Source organism: Xyrauchen texanus, chromosome 20 (genome assembly GCF_025860055.1).
Source record: "Xyrauchen texanus isolate HMW12.3.18 chromosome 20, RBS_HiC_50CHRs, whole genome shotgun sequence".
NCBI lineage: Eukaryota > Metazoa > Chordata > Actinopteri > Cypriniformes > Catostomidae > Xyrauchen > Xyrauchen texanus.
The window spans coordinates 25,074,877-25,095,145 of NC_068295.1; the positions used below are offsets into that span (position 1 = coordinate 25,074,877).

Here is a 20,269-nt window from a genome sequence, read left to right on the forward strand (position 1 = left end):
TGTACCTTTTCCATAAAAATAGGTTTGTGTATACCGCACAAAGACCCCACTAATCGATAAAGACACTCGATTTCATTCCGTTGGTTTATTGATTTTCATTGATTTAATGGATCAGTTGTTGTAGTCCTAGATCCACATTAGGAGAACTCTGTTTGGCCAAATATGCCAAGCATCTTGCTTCTGTTCTGCTAGTGATGGAAAATAGCACTGCCATAAAACTGTGCAAGAGACCAATTCATATTTATTTCAGTGTTCTTTCCAATTTACAGCACAGATCTCGAACACAAATTTTCTCTTTTCCTCTCTATCCCTCTAATCTGACCTGCCAGAGCATCATATTGCATCTCAGGATAGCTTCTCATGGATGAGGTGTTCTGAAATAGAATGAAAGGAACCCCCTTCAATGTACACAGTTGTACGATGGCACATATCACATCTTCGCTATCTTATTCCATATCATGGCTGGATGAACATAAAATGGAAACCTACTGTTGTGCTCCGTTCAACATGGAAAGGTCATGTTGGGTCTGATAAGAGGGCTCTTCTCTGCCTCAGCTTTTGGCACAGCAAACTTGGCTGATACACAGTGGCAGGAACTTCAAAGGCAATATGTGTATCAAAAAGTATAGATTATTTAGTGAAAGGAAGGAAAATCAGGCAAAGTACAGCAAAACATCTGTTGAGGTAACAGAGCTATGAAGTTGACTTAACCCTCCTTTAAAAATGGGCAGTTCAATAGCTAACCGCAATACACCTACTACTCTCAAAGCAGCAGTGGTTGTTGTACTATTAGCACAACAGAAGCCAGAGGGAAAGGTGTAATATTTGTAATGCTTGTATCAGAGGCAAGCAAAGCAACTAGAATCTGTCCTTTGGGTCATTGTGCCCCAAGCACAGACTAACGGGATCCCCACTGCTGCTTAACAGTAAAACCAATAGTTCAGTATATAGTTCAGTTATAGTGTATATTCAGAGCTTAGCGTTTTCATGTGTTAGATGGAGTGGTCAACTGTCCAGCAAAATGGGCTACTTAATGGCAAACTGGACCAAGAGAAAAGTCCTGTAATGTCTGTGGAGCGCCAACTCTCCCCTTTCCGGATCAATGAATTACAAATTAGAAGAGAGAGAAGCACAGAAATGGCTTTCATTTCTATAAATTTTCCTTTCATTGATTTCAGACATTCTGTGGTAGGCATTTTGTTTGACATGATGAGATGTGATGCTTTAACAATAAAATCAGTATAATGCACATACTCCATAATAGATACATTTCTCTCTCTCTCGCTCTCGCTCTCGCTCTCTCTCTCTCTCTCTCTCTCTCTCTCTCTCTCTCTCTCTCTCGCTCTCTCGCTCTCTCTTAATGAGACAATATTTGTCTGCATATTTCAGCATTGTGTACATTCATAATCCATCCCCAGACAAAACCCATCACAAATAATTTGTATATTTGCATCATAGCTTCTGGCTATGGCTGTAACCACAAAATTCACATCTAATTTAAAACCTCGAACACCACAGCCTTTAGACGTTAATCTCATGGTCTTATTTCCTACCAATAGTCCACTCAGAACTTAGACCCTCAGCAGTGTATATGTGGCTGCTCATCAGTGGTATTGGCAGGGGACTTTCTTGAGGTTAATATCTTGTTTCGACCCAACGTGATAGCAAACTAGGATTGGTGTAGTACCTCTGTGTAAGTGGAGGCTTACCATCTCCATGCTAACAAGAGCATTTACACGCAACCCAGCACTGGAGCAGTAATTCAATGCCGACCTCCTGGATAGGATAAGTAACAGTGACTTAGTTAGGCTTTGAGTCACACGGTAGTGTTGGGCTGGCTGAGTCACTGAGTTGTTCTCTTATTAACATTCCATTTATTTGAATTATTTTTGTCAGGTCAGCTCTACAGTCTTCAGTTAAATAATAATTAAAAAGACCATTTATTGAAACTAAGTGGATTGTCTCATACTTCATACTGCCATACTTGTTTTATACTTCCACAAATTTTGACAGATGAATAAATAGGCCAATGCCTATTATGTGTTCAAAAACGTATTGGCCCACCAATACAGAGTAAGTGGTTTAGATAACATTATTTCTAACACTAATGCTAATAAAAAAATTATAAATGTGGATAAGGCTGTAAAAAATGTGCCGTTTCTGGTTGTGTGCAGAACCTGCCACGCGATCCTAAAAATTTAAAAGAGTGGATATAAAATGTTTAGGCCGTGATAGTGTTTTAAGGCAGTTTAATCCTAAGGGTCAAAAAGGGATGGAAAATTTTTATTCAAAAATAATGTAAATTCTGAATGTTTTTTGCCAAAAAAATAAATAAAAATAGCTAAGCAAAAATAGCTTACCCATTTAAAAATGACCAATTTAAATTTGTAATGTTCAAATGAATGTACTTTTTATTATGTGAAATTAGTTTGTCATGTTTTTATGTAATTTTACATTTACTTGATACTGTATGTCCATTCTAAGAAGTGCATCCAACTCCTTTTCAAACATAGTGACTGCAGTAAAATGCAGTCTAAAAATACAGAGTTGTTTGGAGTTATTCCTCTATGTGGCCCAGTGGGTAAGTAGTTATATATCCTGCTATATATCTTAGTTTGCACACTATGATTTGTTTACATGCGGTATTAGTGTCCAGCAATGCAAAACATGGAAAACGTCTCGGGTTACGTATGTAACCCTTGTTCCCTGAAAAAGGCGGAACGAGATGCTGCGCTGAAGAGCGCTTTGGGAACGAAATACAGGGATGAAATACTTGTCCATGGCATCTGTTGATTTATTATCAAACTCGGAATGCTCGGAGGTGGATAACTCGATATCAACTGAACCAAAAGAGTCACGGTCCTCCTCATGAACCGAAGAGGCGCCATAGCACGCTTCGATATCACGGGAAGGACCAGCTGGATCTGGGGAGAGAGCGAGCGAAAGGGACGAACCCATCTCTCGCTCCTCAGCCAGATCCATGCGAGAGCCCCACGAGTGAAATGTGGGCGCTGACTCCCGGAAGTGAGCGAGGCGAGCGTGAAGCATTTTGCCGAAAGCAGATCACAATGCTCGCACCCGCCCCGCCACAATGGGAGAGCAGCATGCTCTTCCCCCAGACAAACAAAACAAAACTGATGCGTGTCCATCTCGGTCATAGAGCAGAGACAGGGAAACACGCATCGTTTGCCTTGATTTTCAGTCATTTTTTCTTAAAACGAAAAGGATTTAAAAGGTTCACTGCACACTGCCTAACATAATCTAACTCCTAACAGAGGAAAGAAAGTTTGACAGTTTGTGATAGCACACAGCACAGAATGGCTATGAAGACGAAATGTGTGATGATGCACCAGTGACGCATCTATTTATAGCCACTGCGCCAGGTGCGTCCAATGATTACATTGGCAGAGGCTATAAATTCTAGTCAATGTTCATTGACGTGTTGCATACATATTCACAGCTGGTCATAACTGAGACGTGTTCCCAAAGCGCTCTTCAGCGCAGCATCCTAGTGTAGCTTTTTGTAAAGGGAACATGTCAATCTATTTAGAGAGGGACTGATTTCCTGCATCCCAGATATGTTATAAATGTGTTTACTCATTGCTTAAGAAAAGAGTTCAGAGGGTTACATTTTAAATGTATTCCACAACAGATTACAAAATACATGCTGTAAAATGTTATTTGTAACATGTTGCATTAGATTACTCAAGGTCTTCTAAATACTTTGGATTCCTTTTTCACTTCTTTTGACTATAAAAACTCTGCCAGTACAGTAAGACAAAATGTACATTAAAAATACATTTTCGGAAAAACCTAAATCTCTTATGCAGTGATGTTTCTAAAACAAGATAAATCAAATTGATCTTGTTTTAAGGATATTTGTATATTTTTACAGGAAAACAATACAACAATTATTTTCATGAATAAAAATTTTGAACTTGAAAAAAATGAATTATGTTCCAACGTGAATTTTCTTGATAAAAAAATATGATCATGCCTGATAAAAAAATATGATTATGCCTGGTAACGTGCATGTAAAATGGCTAGAAATAGCATTTTAGCTTAGCATAAAGCTGACATTTCACTGCTCTACACGTACTTCAAACTTACATACATCATAAGATAGTGTTTCAAAGCTGTTCAGATACACTTTGGATCACATAATTTATATGTAAAAAAAAAATCAATCTGAAAGGACTAAATATTAAATGAAACAAATGACAATAAAATGCAAAGCAATCTCTTCAGTAATCAAAATACTTTTTGAACACGACTGCATTGTAATTACAATTATTTAAATTGTAACCAGGGCTGGACTGTGGGTCTGCCACAAAATGTGCACAATGGGCCATGCTATGCAAAAATGAGCTGTCACTTTATGCAGAACGGACCACAAAACGGCGCCGCGTTATGCAGAAAAGGACAGCAAGCACCCCCGCTCAACAGTTGGGCCAGTTGCTATGTAAAATCCCGGGCCGATTTCTCTTCCCAGTCCAGCCCTGATTGTAACTGTAGTAGAATACAGTTACTTGTATTTTTAAAAACGTAACCCTGTTACATGTATTCCATTACTCCCCAACCCTGCTTAAGAGTACCCATGTCTAAGAAACCCAAAGAGAAAGCTATATTAACTTCTCAGTGCCAAAAACAATTATGAACTAAATCTGTACTTATCTTTGGGCTTTCACACAAGAGTTACTCTGACAAGCTTGGCTGACAACATGAACACTACAGGGGTTCCAAGTTTTGACATGAGGACATCTATGATCAATGAAAAATATACAATTGATCAAATAGTTCAATATTGCTATATTTTAAAGTTGTATTAACAGGTAGCAGTATACCTCCCACATATCTGGGCATGTTGTGTTTTAATGTCTCAGACTGTTGAGTGATAGCATAGACAAGAAAAATTTTCAGGATATCCGAAAGGTAGTAGAATGAGAAGTGATTGAATCATAAAGCGACTATTTCCCCAGGAGGTGAAATGAAAACAATAGAAACACTTCAACAGTAGATACAGTGGCATTCTGCTGTTGTTGCGAGGGACTCTAGCAAGAGCAACGTAGATGATGTAATTTACAAGTGAAACAAATCCATAAAAAAATTATATCACGGTGAAATTTGACCTGTGGGGGCAGGGGTTAGGGGGGTGTAATTGAACTCTGGTTCAGACCATTCTTCTAAAAATACAAAAATGGAGTGTGTTTCTCGTCCGGGGTGGAAAGAGTACTGAAAAATCATACTCAAGTAGAAGTACTGTTACTTCCCAAACAAAATAGTGTGAGTAGAGTATAAGTAGCTGTCCTAAAAATCTACTCAAGTAAGACTAAAAGAGTAGCTAATTTAAAAGTACTCATGAGTAGTGAGTATTGAGTACTGAGTTGCAAAACTTATGCCCCATTATAATGCACACTGTATGCCAACTTTTAAAATACATCACGTATCTATGATAAACACTACTTGAAACTGATTCCAAAAAATAAAAGGGATACATGATAACAGAAATTTAAAAGATTAAAAAGTTATTTTCAATACAATGATCACCATTTTAAATCGTAATGTATGAAACAATTACATTTAAAATAAGTTTATGTGTAGGGTCTAAATTTCCCTTTATGCTGATAGTGTTATTGTTGTGCATAAAACATGTTCAAAACAATGCAATGAATGCAAAAAAATTCTTAATAAGCAGGATCACTTGGCACGTCATGTCCTGCACAATAGAGAAGGTAGAGTAGCATGGGAAAAGTTGTTTGGTACAGGGGCTACATCACGCTTAAAAATGAATAATTAACTCAAAAATTAAAATTCTCACATCATTTACTCACCCTCATGTCATCCTGGATGTGTATGACTTCCTTCTTCTGCAGAACACCAATTAAGATTTTTAGAAGAATATCTCAGCTCTTTTTGTCCATACAATGAAAGTGAATCAGTGCTAAAATATTGAAGCTCCGGCAAAAAGTAGTCTAATCCATGTGCCTCCAGTGATTTGATCCATGTCTTCAGAAGCGATATGATAGATGTGGTGAGAAAAAGATCGATATTTCATTCCTTTTTTTACTAATTCTCCTCCCTGCTCAGTCAATCTCCAATTTAACTTTCCCTTTCTTCTTGTGTTTTTGGTGATTCACATTCTTCATGCATATCGCCACATACTGGGCAGAGAGAAGAACTTCTAGCAAAAATGGATTTAAAATATTGATCTGTTTCTCACTCACACCTGTCACATCAATTCTGAAGTCATGGATTAAACCACTGGAGTTGTATGTATTATTTTTATGCTGCTTTTATGTGCTTTTTGAAGCGTCAAAATTTTGGCACCCCTTCACTTTAATTGAATGGACCTACAGAGCTTAAATATTCTTCAAAAAATGTGTGTTCTGAAGAAAGTAAGTCATAGACAGATGACATGAGGGTGAGTAAATGATAAGAGGATTTTCATTTTGGGGGGAATTATTTCTTTAAGTAGCACATGGGGTCCACATTGTCCTCCTTTTGAGATACAATGTTCAACATTGATTTAGTTCTTGTATTCTCATTCTAATGCATGATGCACAATTTTCTGAAGTTTGTGACTGGTGGAATATTCTGTCTGAATTATTGCTCTGCAAATGTTGATACTTTTCCATATTTATAAATGCTAAGCATAATTATAAATAATTGTATAATCTTTACTTTCTTGGTAATTTATAATACCAATTAACACACTCTCTACATCAGGGGTTAGTATTATTAAAAAACGATAAATATTTTCAAAAAATATTATTATTAAAAATGTCACTGTTTTATTCTATTACATTAATACTTTTAAAGCTACTCAAGTAATTCAGACAAAAGTAGGTAGTGGTTTTCTCGTTTCCTTGTTACTGTTGTTTGATTAATAGCCATTATATGACATAGCCTACTAGACAGTGCTCAATTCGGTTACATGTACACTTCAAGACCGGCATTTTGATGCAAATACGCTTTTTGGCCCACTGTTTAAATTCACTTTAGACATAAACGACTGCGTTTACATTCAATCTTCATCAAGTGTATCTGACCATTTAGGCACATAACCGCATTAGCGCTCATATATTAGCCGCCTGACAATCAAACAACACAGCTTCAGACGTCTTTCGTCTAGCTCAACCAACCAGTGGTGCTCTTGCTATTGCAATTGATGTAATGAACACCCCTGTTCTTGATGTAAAACATAGGCTAAATACAGAAAAAACTACTCAAAAGTTTGATCAAGGACATCTCTATTTTTCCGATAAACATATAGATAATTTTATAGCCCAGCCCTATTTATAATATTGCATTAATATCTCACAGCAGCCAAATAATCTCAGTGATAGGCTATGTTATCGACACAGAATATAGTAAGCAGAAATATGAAATTTACCTCAATATGTTTCTTCAAATTAGAGGCAGGTTTAATCTGGCTTGAGCAAGTTAAACTCGCATGACTCACAGGTGTGAAAGTGATGTTCAGCTGTAAACTATGCTTGAGGCATTCTCCACATCCATAACAGTTGGCGCCAGATCTGCAGCTGCCATTCAAGATTTTTATGTGTGATTTGATTTGACGGGAGTAACAAGACTCTCCCTAGCCAATCATGTTGATGGATAAAAATAAAATCAGGTCAGGGAAGTAGCGAGAACAGACGGTGGGAAAATAGCGCATTAAAAGTACAGTTAAAGTACAGCACTTAAAACATACTCAAGTAAAAGTAAAACTATAACATTTTTAAACTACTTAAAGTAAAATTCTTGGAGAAAAGTAGTTAATAACAGTAACGTGAGTATTTGTAATTTGTTACTTTACACCACTGTGTCTCGTACAAATAAAGTAACTCAGTGCTTAAATACCATACTATGATGCATCGTTAGAGAATTTAACCCTCTGGGGTTGACGGATGCACCGGCGTGTCCTGCTGGATATTTTTGTCATTAGAGTGGAAACAACTTAAAATACTCCATCATTTTGGGGCATACAGATAATTGTAAGACATCATTAGAGACTATAAAGGGTCTACTTTTATTTGTGTACACTCACAATAACAACAAAACCTTGTGCTTTTTTTAAATAAAGAAAATAAAAAGGGTGAGCTTTCAGCTGTCTCTGTGTTCACGAGCATATTTCTGAAACCAGTCACAAAAATGAACTAAAACTCCATGAATACTTATCACACAAACATGAAACATATGTCTAAAGAAAGCTTAAAATGTCTACTTTTAAATAAAACAATTCAAATTTAAAACAAATATTCTACTGCAATGTAATCTGTATGAAACAAGCGATGTACATTTTTTACCGGTTCATCTAATTATAGATAATGTGATCACTCCCACCAGCAGAGCGCGCCATTCATACGCTAATGTGTTGAGACGATCAAGGTAAATGGTGAACGCCCCCGACAGCGTTCAGAGGTTTGATTTAAACACAATTCATTCATTTTTCTGCGCGTTTGTAATTATACACAGGCAAGGAAACTCCTGTATAGTAAGGAAGAGTTAACATTTTCCTCAGAAGAAGAGTGGGACTCCAATGAACGTTTGTATTTTGAAGAGAGACTTGATCCAGCCCAGGATACAATTTCAGACGAGGAAGTCATTTAGTGTTCATTAGTTGACATGCTATTTAATATAAACATGTACATATTTTACTAGTGGGATTTTTTTCCAGACTTGCCAGACAGGATTCAGAGTATTGACATTTGAAATATGTCCAAATAAGCAAGTTTTAGCTACATTTAAATGCTGTTTCGGCTAAAGCAGGTATTTAAATTGTATGCTGTATGATATAAATATGATATGTAATATGATATAAAAATAATATTAATGTTTATAATATATATTATCTAGTGTTTATGCTGCCTCATTATCATCAACAATGCTTGTGCTTGCAAATATTTGTTCAGGTGTAAATTAGTAAAATGCACTTTAAATATGCCCATATTAGAAAATCACCATCTTTTAATGATTTCTGAAGGATCATGTGACACTGAAGACTGCAGTAATGATGCTGAAAATTCAGCTTTGATCACAAGTATAAAAATTTACAATATATTCAAATAGAAAACTGTTCTTTTAAATTGTAAAAATAGTTCACACAATGTTTTTACTGTATTTTCAAATGAATCAAATAAATGCAGTCTTGGTGAGCAGAAGATAATTCTAATAAAACTTTTAAACGGTAGTGTTGGTCTAAAGTAAGTCTTTTATTTAAAGAAAATGTACATTCAGATGACTTCTTTTAACTTAAAACTTGATTTTGATCATTAAGTCTCCTCACATTCATTCACTTTCTGTCACATTTCTCGGTGATAGGCCCAGGGGAGGGCTATTTGTCTCTTCAGGTGTGAATTACCTCAATATTCATGATAGTTCACATCTTACAAAAGTTAAATTAGTATATGGTTTTGTATGAATGAGTGATCAGGATGGTTTTCAAATCATTTTGTAGCAAAAACTCTAGGCTACAAGATCCAGTTCTCAAAAGGATTGTTGACAAATGTTTAGTATGTGTTATATGGCCTTATTTTAATGACTTAAAATTTAAGTTTTTCAAAAACCATGCATAAATGTTATTTTCTCAAAAATACAAACTTGTACATACATGTTGCTCACATATTACTGTAGCCCAGTTTGTGCTGAATACAGTGTTATCAGACTTTAGCCATTAATGTATTTTTAAGTAACTGAAAAAAGCACAAATGTCAAGGCATGTCAAAACTTCTCCAGGGCCCAAAACACCTTCAGATCCCAGAGGGTTAAAGGAATAGTTCACACAAAAAATTTAATTTGCAGATAATTTATTCACCCTCAGGCCATCCAAGATGTATCTGAGTTTCATTCTTCATCAATCAGAATTTAAGATTTTTATGATTTGATTTCAGGCTTCCTCCTTTAAACAATGTAAGTGAATGTACATTTTTTGATGGTCCAAAATGCATATTTAGGGTGCATTAAAATAATCCTGTAAGCAATCTCCAGTCAACAAATAATGTTCTTCTGAACCCAAACTATTAACTATTTTTAGAAAACAATACTTATGTACTTTTTATCTACAAATGTTCGCTTCCGTACATCTATGTGATGCACGCTCATGAGAGGGATGACGAAAGCTTGTTTGTAAGGTCACGTGGAGGAGGAAGCAGGTCATTGTTTACAAGAGAAGGAGAGCTGTACAAAGGTTTAATTGTCTTTGCTGTAGATTTGTATTTGTATGTGTATTGTTCAAAATGGTTGTTTGGTGTGTGTATCCTGGATGCTTCAACCTTCAGAAACCCCAAAGGAAATGCACGGCAGGAAAAATATTAACTTTTCATCGATTGCCTATACATAATCATGAGCGACTGAACCTCTGGCTTATTGTGCTGAACCTGGATATCAGTACGCCCCTACATTCTCTCAAATATTGGAGGGTGTGCAGTGAACATTTTACCCCTGAGGATTTCAGACCATCAAAAGGAAACAAAGGGCTGACATCTGAAATCATCGGCTGTGCCTGTGCTGTTTTTCCAGTGAACTCAGGTATGTGTGAAAACTTTGTCATTGTCATGCTTCCCTAATCTAACAAAGAACCATGCTTCTAACCACAGCTACAACGATACAACTTTGCCATGCTGTTTACGGATGTTTGTTGGAACTATGGTTTCCAAAAACAAATCATTGAACTATGTTACTAACAATGGAACTTGTGACCATAGTTGGCTAACAATGCTTCTGGGAAGCACACCCCTGATATGTTAACACACTGATAAGTACCTATAGTGCTTTGTAGTGATCAGCATCTACCGGTAGTCATCTTGTCCTATTTACATAGTTTTTCCCTTTTAAAAGCTACGTTGTGCTTGATTCAGTGCTTTGGGAATGTCTTTTAGGAGTGATTAGCTGTGAATATGTGTTCAACATGTCAATGAAATTGACTAGAACCTTTATAGCCTCTGTTGGTGACAACCATTACCAGGGCTAAAAAAAGATGTGCCACAGGTGCATCGTCAGGTCATTTGTCGTCAGACCTCTCTGTGATGTGTTTTTGCTTCTCAATCTCTCTGTTATTCTTTGATAGGAGTTAGATTCGCCAGGCAGTGTGCAGAAATCTTTCTTCTTTCTATCATTCAAGTGTGGGAAAGACAAGAAAAAAAAAGTGATCAACAAAGCAAACGGTGGGTTTTTCCATGCTTTCGTCCTATGGCTGAATTAGACACACACCAGGTTTTTTTGGTTTGTTTGGGGGAAGAGCACGCTGCACTTGTGTTGGAGCAAGGCAAGTGTGAGTATTGTGAGCTGTTCACAGTGAAGATGCTACGCACTCGTCTCGCTTACTTCCAAAAGCCGGCACCCACCATTCCATCATGGGGCACCTGTATGGCTGAAGAGCGAGAGATGTGTCAGTTCCTATCACTCGCTCAAGCAGGCATCTCACGCTGTCTGCAGTTCATTGGCTGCTTTGGTCAGCATGGAGAGGTATCTGTGGCTAAACCTCTCGGGCATCAAGGATAAGGACTGAGTATTCCTACTTGATGCCCCTGTGTCACCTTCCGGCCTATTTGGCGATTCTGTGAATACGGTCCTCACCAAGTTTCAAGAGTTAAAAAAAAATAAAAACACAAGGAAGCCTTTGTGCAAATCCTTCCTCTCTGCACTCAGTGGGACGGGCTGTCGGCCACCCAGCCTCGCCCCGGTCCTTCTAGAAGGGAGGCTCAAAAACAAAGTGTGGCAAGTCGCGTTCCCTCTCGTAAAGATTGTGAATCGCTTCATCGCCCTCAGCAGTCTCCAAAGCAAGACCTCAGGACCATTATTTCCAAAAAGAGAAAATTCTGATGGTCTTGCGCCGAACCTTGTGGGGTTGCCCTCCTCGGGACGGTGTGTGCAAAATATCTACCTGCTCCTTCCCGAAACCTCTCGAAACCTCTCCATCCCCACCGCCTCTGGTGTATTGTGGGGCAGCGGTTTCCAGCAAAATGTTGGCCGTTCAGTTGCTTCCTTTTATCACCCAGGACACGGAACACCCAACATCCCCTCAACGGGAAGTATCAAAATTGGTACCCATTTCAGAGAACCTGGCAGCTTGAAAGTTGCAGCAGAGTATTTCTATGTGGGTCCTAAAGACAGTAGAAAAAGGCTACAGATTTCTATTTGTTTGCTGTCCTCTGCATTTCAATGGCGTGGTTGCCACTACCGTGAAACTGGAACAGGCTCATTTACTGTAACGAGCTGAAATATCCTCTGGTCAGAGGGGCCTTCGGACATGTTCCCCTTCTAGAGAGAGAGTCAGGTTACTACAGCACATACTTCCTGGTTCCCAAGAAGAATGGGGGATTGCGTCTGATTTTAGGTCTTCGAGGCTTGAACCGCTGAGTCAAGGCGCTCAAGTTCAAGATCCTAACTGTCAAGACGATCGTGTCACAAATTCAACATCGCGTTTGGTTAGTCACGATCGATCTCATGGATGCATAATTTCATATACAAATTCTGCCATAACACAGGAAGTTCCTGAGGATTGCTTTTGGGGGCGAAGCTTACCAATATTGGGTTCTTCCATTCGGCCAGCCTTATCACCTCACACATACATAAAGTGCATGGATGCAGCACTGACTCCATTGTGACTCCAGGGCATCTGCATTTGTAATTATTTAGATGACTGGCTGATATTAGAACAGTCACAAGAACTGGCATTACAGCACAGAAATATTGTCTTAGCTCATCTGGTTTCTCTGGGTTGAGATTCAACGATGACAAAAGCGTTCTCTCTCCTGCCATTTTTAGGGATCGTATGGAATTCGATCACAATGCGGGCACAGCTGTCTCTCGCTCGAATCGAGACAATTCAGAATACCCTGAGCAAAGTCATGCTAGGCGAAGATCGTACTGTTCTTCAGTATCAATGGTACTGTGTGATCCCTATGGGCCTTTTGCAGATGAGACCATTCCAGTTGTGGCTCAAAGCCAGGGGATTTCATCCAAGGGCCAATCTCCGAAGGCAGACAATGGTTACGCGCTGTGGGCTACGTATCCTCTATGTGGTTCAGACCCTGGTTCTTCACTTTGGGTCCCAATCTAGGTGCGTCTTGCCATCGCAGATTGTTAATGACAAATGCCTCCCTGATGGGCTGGGGAGCGGTCTTAAGTGGCCGTCCAGCTCAAAGGGAATGGGAGGGTCATCAGCTCGATTGGCACATCAACTGTCTCGAGTTGATGGCTGTATTTCTGGCCCTGAAATACTTCCTCCAGCATCTGAGAGGCTGCCATTTCCTGGTGCGGGTGGACAACACAGCGGCAGTCTCTTACATAAATCACCATGGAGGTCTGCGGTTGCACAAGCTAAACAGACTAGCGCTTCAGATTTCCCTTTGAGCCCAGGGCAAGCTTCTGTCATTCAGAGCAGTATATATCCCTAGATGCCTCAATGTGGGAGTGGATTTACCATCCAGACAGAAAATACAGATGGGAATGGAAGCTCAACCCCAAGGTAGTGAAACAAATCTGGATAAGATTTTACGAAGCAGAGGACCTCTTCACCTCCCAGCAGACAGCACAATGTCCCATCTACTACTTTGAGTCACCAGCCCCCTGGGTCTGGACACAATGGTGCATTTATGGCCCAAAATGCGCCTGTATGCGTTTCCTCCGTTTTCTCTGATCCCGGGAGATCAGAGAAAAAAGGATCTTGCCTATTACTGATAGCAGCGTGTTGGTTGAACAGAGCATGGTTCTCAGAGATAATATTTGTCCTCGACCATACGCCTTGGGCAATACCTTCTGTCTCAAGCACAGGGGACAATATATCATCCCCTGCCCGAGCTGTGGAACCTTCATGTTTGGCCCCTGAAGGGTACCAACTGAGGGACTCTGGGTTTTCACCTGAAGTTATTGAGACCATTCTGAGTGTTAGGGCTCCTTCCACTAGGAAAATTTATGCTAATAAACGGGTGTCTTTGAGAGGTGGTGCACTGCACATAATGCAGATTCAGTTAATTGCCAGAATGCTTCAGTTCTGGACTCCCTGCAGGAGAATTCTCAGGGTTGTTTCTGGCTGCCCTGTCCACTTGCCACGCCTTTATTGATGGGTGCCACTGGGGGAAACATCCCTTGTTTACTCACTTCATTCGGCGATTGAGGCCTCCCGTTAGAACCAGGATCCCTTCATGGGATTTAGCTATAGTGTTTGAGGGTCTGGTTGAGAGCCCCTTTGAACCTCTAGAATTGATGTCTGACAAGCTTCTGACTCTAAAGTTGTTTTTTTCTTGTGGCTATTACTTCTATGAAAATAATTGGTGACTTGCAGGCTCTATCTGTCTTGCCATCCTGCTTAGACTGCCCCAGGAATTGCGAAAGCGATATTGCCTCCTCATTCTGACTACCTGCCTAAGGTTCCTATCTTGACCATACATCCGGTCACTCTTGCGGCCTTCTGTCCTCCGCCGTTTACAACGCCGGATCAGGAGAAACTTTTCAGACTGTGTACTGTCCATGCTCTTCAGGCCTATATCCACCATACTTGCCGGTGGCGTAAGTTAGGGCAACTATTTGTTTGGTCGTAACAAGGAGGCGGCCGCCACAAAACAGACAATGTCACATTGGGTGAACGACGCTATTGTCCTTGCCTATGAGGTGCATGGTCAAGCTTCGCCAGTAGGCATCAGGGCTCATTCTACCAGGGGGGTTGCCTCTTCTAAAGCTTTGGCGGTGGGTGCCCCTCTGCAGCATGTTTGTAATGCAGCAGGCCGGTCCTCTTAAAGTTTGGATGTTCATGCCACTCCGGGCTCTCACGTTCTTGAGTCAACATCACAAGCTCATGTCTGAGACCTTTTTGTGTTCTTGTGAGCACAAACTTCACACCCGTAAGGGGTCCAAACACCCACAGTGTGGCAGCGTGGGTATTCTAGGTCCCAAATCACTGAATCAAGCACAGCATTAAGTGTAGGTTTTGACAGGCTATCTTCAAGTTCTTTTGGGGGAGGCTCACTTTCACCGAATTTGAAATCCCCTGACCTAGATATTAGCATTAAAACTTGGTTTCTTCCAGCAATGTATTCATGTCAATCAGACCACAATTGCCATCGGTGTTGTGTGCATACATGCTCCAAAAGATAGGTAATGCACAACGTGTATTTAATATTTACTAAACTGATGTCCTTCCTTAAAATTTTCAATTACGCATTGTGCCATGTATACTTGTGCCATGTGCATGAAACCCTCTGTAGTTTGATTATAACTTTGCATGTAAAAGTATTGACTGAGTTTTACATTTTACACAAAGGTCAACTTACAGTGATAACAGTGTAGTACCTGTCAGTGTAGTATGCATAACAGGTTACAAAAAGTTGATTATTTTAGCAACATAGCATACAATAAATAACTAAATGAGTGAGTGAATGAATGAATAAATAAATAAAGCATTGTCAGTCTGTGCAGGACAAAAAAAAAAACACAAAGAAGAAAATGAAAGCAGTGAGTTCAAACTTAGAGAGCTTTTTTTAAATAAATCTAAGCATTATTTGGAACATTGTTGAGATCTCATTTGAAACTCAGGAGGAGACATATGTAAGATTACTGAAGTATTTCTATCAGGAGAAACAGCTGAGAAGCAGAGAACCTAAGCTCTCAAATAATCTTGCAGTATAGGAAGAAAACAAATGTTTTTTGTTATTTTCCCCTGTGGGTCTAGAGGTCCAGGGCACACCAAAAGCTGCACTAAACATCCATGCTGCATGTCAAAACGACAGACAGTTTTTGGAATTATCCATCAATGTTTCAAAAAATCTGTAAATGACAGAATGTTCAGTTATTGTAACCCCGGCCCATGGCACAGTGTACATACAACTGATTGAGAAATTCACTTGTGAAATAGATTGCTGTGAACTGTATGCCAATGATTAACTTATGATCAATAATATGGTAGTAAACAATACATTGTATTTTAAAACCGCTTTTTATATTGTCTTATTAATTATCTGAATATTTTTTGATTTTATATATATATATATATATATATATATATATATATATATATATATATATATATATATATATATATACATATATATATTTTAAATATTTAAAGATAACGATGTATCATTATTTCATCATTATATATTGAATTATTGTTATATGAGGGGCTTTCTCAGAAAATATTTGTATATGCGTGTAACGAGGCAGACGAGGGGAGGGATCTAAATGCAGCTTTTAATGAAAACATAAGATAAACCAGGTAACTCGGTGTATAAAAAAAACACAGGGAACAAATAAAACATCCACGATGGGAAACCAAAACATAAACAAGAGAAAACATCCACGAAGGCGCACGGGAAGAACACGGTAGGTCAAACACATTCAAGAACATACATCCAACAACTGACAATACTGAACAGAAATCAGGGCATTAAATACGCAAAGACTAATGAGAACATTAAACACAGGTGAGGAACAATGAGGGACAGCTGGCAGTGATGAGAATAGGGAATTATGGAAAGTGTAGTCTGGGAACAGATGACGGGGAGAAACACAGGGCAGACAACAGTGAATCATGACATAGCCCCTAGCATCCCTCTCTAAGGAGCGGATTCTAGACGCTTCAAAAAAAAAAAACACACAAAAACAAAACAAAAAAATCGTCCATGGAGTAAAGGGGGGGCTCGGGGGGGCAGGCAGTCCAAGGAGGGCACAAGGGGCAAACAGGCAGTCCAAGGGGGGCACAAGGAGCAAACAGGCAGTCCAAGGAAGCACAAGGGGCAAGGGGATGAGGGGAATAGGGCAAAGATGGCAGGGCCAAGATGGAGCCGGGGACCAAGGAGACCAGAGAAGGTCAGGTGGACGGTCTGGAGACCAAGGGGATGACCTCAGGGTGGGGACTGGGTCTGGAGGCCAGGGCGATTGCCGCAGGACAGGGACATGAACTGGGTCAGGAGGCCGGGGAGGCGGCCAGAGGACTGGGACTGGGTCAGGAGGCCTGGGAGGTGGCCACAGGACGGGGACTGAGGAATTATGGGAAGTGTAGTCCGGGAACAGATGACAGGGGAGAAACACAGGGCAGACAACAGTGAATCGTGGCAATGCAATTAATCAAGATTAATTAATCGGGACACCATGTAATTCATTCGATTAAAATGTTTTAGCGATTGACAGCCGTAATTTGAACTCCTATATGTAATGGCAACAAAGTGATGGCATGGGATACAACATACAGTATATGCCCAGCTTCATGCAAAGGATTAGAAAGGAATTCTTTCATTTGTAAAGTTCCATTTGTTAACATTAGTTAACAACATTAGCCAACATGAACTAACAATGAGCAATTCTTTTACAGCATTCATTAATCTTTGTTATACCCAGGGTTGGGAGGGTTACTTTTGAAATGTATTCCACTACAAATTACAGAATGCATGCTGTAAAATGTAATTTGTAATGTATTTCGTTAGATTACTCAAAGTCAATAAGATATTCTAAATACTTAAGATTACTTTATAAGCAGTGGTAGATGTTTTTCAATTGTTTTGACTATAAAAACCCTGCCAGTACAAAATACACATGTTAAAAATTTTGTAAGACAAAATACACATGTTAAAAATACATTCTCTGAAAAACCTAAATATCTTTTGCAGTGTTGTAAGGATTTTAGATATATATATACTTATATTATTATTGTTGAATGCTTGATTGATGGATGATTTAAGGTGTGCATTGATTTTTCAAGTAAATGCGTGGCTATGAAGTAGTTCCAGGTCTTGACCGCAGAACGGTTCAATATCACTTCGCCAAATTATTTCAGTTATTTCAAAGAGTGCTACAGGCTACCACAACAAAATAACCAATTAAAACAAAGACATTGATTAAGTACATTGGATATGAATGACAAACAATGCCTATAATATCCTAAATTTATTTACATTTTGATTTAAAAGCTCCCTCATCACCCACACACTTACACATGCTCACACACTTACGCACACGTATGTACACACATTGAGACATGTGTTGCGACCAACAAATAGAGCCGCATCCATAAATAACATTATCACATTATTTATTTTATCCAAAATAACTTTTAATATGTGAAATGTGTTGTTTTATTGTATTTCTCCCTAATCAGCCTCACATAGCTATAATGGTATGCACCGTGCTACCTCTTGCTCTCGCTCGCTCGCACACACACATACACATACACACAGTACCTTGTTACTAAAATGCCCACCTGTGCACACCTGCTTCTCAGTAGGGTTGAAAAACATTGGAAATATTGCGACACTCGCTGCTGCTGAGAAGTGCTTAAACTGACATCTTGCCAATTTTGAAGCGATGCTACTTCTGATAAGAGCTGCAACAAATAAAGGTAATCCCACGGGCGATCTCACTCTGTTTCTGAGCTTCTCTCATTTGAGCCCTCAAAAACAAACTCACACATGCACAAACTTGTTACTCCAGTAAAGCAGCATGTGGGCCTCCACACACGCTACGTCTCTGCGGTAAGGCACTCAACAAGCCACGTGATAAGATTTGCAGATTGACGTCTCAGATGTGGAGGCAACTGAGATTAGTCCTCTGCCACCCAGATGGAGGCGAGTCACTACGCCACCATGATGACTTAAAGCACATTGGCAATTGGGCATTCCAAATTGGGGAGAAAAGGGGAAAAAAAAGAGTGCTTTAAAACTGTCTTTGGAAGGATCCCTCTGAAAACTCTCTTTAGCTGGCCAAAACTAGTGTTTTTCTATCTTCTCCAAAGGCATAACTCTTTTGGGGGTTTTACAATGCATATACAGGCATTTTGAACTACAACACTATCAAAATACTCCATTGTATCTACATTCTACACTCCACAACACAGTCTATTTATGATATTAAAAATGTATTTTACACAAACGACTATAGCCTGATGTAACCTTTAAAATATGTGTAGTGACTTGTAACCACTTTTATTACTGATAAATTGGTGACTATGAATTTTAATCTTGTATTATCCATGTTGAAATAGTTAGTTAACTATTTTTCAGATATTTTTTTTTATTTAAGATATAAAAGTCAGGATAAAATATGTTCACTTTTGCAAATCAAGGCATACTAAATTAAGTATTGATGGTTCAGGGCATGGTCTATAGACTCTATAAATGATATTTTCTCTTCTACAGATAATTTCCATTCACATTATGTTACAGTTCACTCTGGCTTTATGTTCATCTATATGTGTTAGTTTGTTTGAAGTTGCAGATTATAAATAAATACTTTTTTGTATTCAAAAAGGGTTTGACTGTGGTATATTTTGATAAAAATGTTCATAAATTGATTCTTAAAGGTCTACGCTCCATGCTCGAAAAATGTTTCAACATATCTGTGATGATTATGTTCAATGGCTATGAGAATAGTATTACTCTAAAGTGTTAAAAAAAAATGCTTTAAATCAATTTAGCGTGGCCGAGTGATCCGACATACACCTTAATTTCAATATTCTCTGAATTAATTATAATTCTGTTCTTGAGCGAAAATTCCTCACATATAAATTGTGAGCAGATACAACAAGCCTGTTGTATTACATATTTAATGGTGGAAAATTGTATTCAGATTTCTAATCTGATCATTTGTAATTTATCCTTCTTATAATGGTGGTTGAGCGCAGCCAAAATACCTCAACTAATTTACATATAAAATCCTATATATTATTTGTGGATAAATGCGGGCATGTTTAAATCTGGACATTACATTTAGTGTTCCTTTATACTATTCTTACATATTATTGGTGATGAATGCTGGCAGTTGTAAATATACCCTGAAACAAAGTCACTAATTTTCTACACTCCCATCTGTAGAGATTCCATTTATTTCTTGAGCAAACAACAATCCCACCCTTTACCTCTAGCACAGACACAGGAAGTGCTGTCATACCTGCAGTGTTTATGTGGGCCGCTCAGGGTCTCGATGACAAAGCACTCCCCGTCATTCAGGCAGTAGGCCAGGTCTTTCTCCTGACATGGCTTGAAATGCTCAGATTTCAAAGGCGGTAGAGTTGGCAATGCTGAAGGACAAAAAATGGAAAAGAGAAGTCAGCCAGATGAATAAAAAGGTTTGGTGAATGATGCAGAAAGCAGAAAAAAAATCCTAAATAGCATAATAGAGATTGATACTAAATATTAGTTGCAATCATTTTAAAGAAATATCAAACAAAAATGTGTATCTACATTTATGTTATCAAACACTTTCTTACTATTTCCATAATACAACTTAAATGAATTAGATCAAGTTTGAATGTAAATGTTTACTGTAAGTTTTCATATGGTAT

General features: G+C 38.7%; 1 protein-coding gene across 2 annotated transcripts in view; it reads right to left on the reverse strand.

The window, feature by feature from the left end:
* The window catches only part of LOC127660383 (pro-neuregulin-3, membrane-bound isoform), a 486,917-nt gene that overhangs the window by 159,332 nt on the left and 307,316 nt on the right, over positions 1-20,269 (reverse strand). For both annotated transcript variants that reach the window (XM_052150536.1, XM_052150535.1), the window contains exon 2: positions 19,876-20,005. In XM_052150536.1, the coding sequence (XP_052006496.1) occupies positions 19,876-20,005 (130 nt within the window). The remainder of the gene's footprint in view (positions 1-19,875; positions 20,006-20,269) is intronic.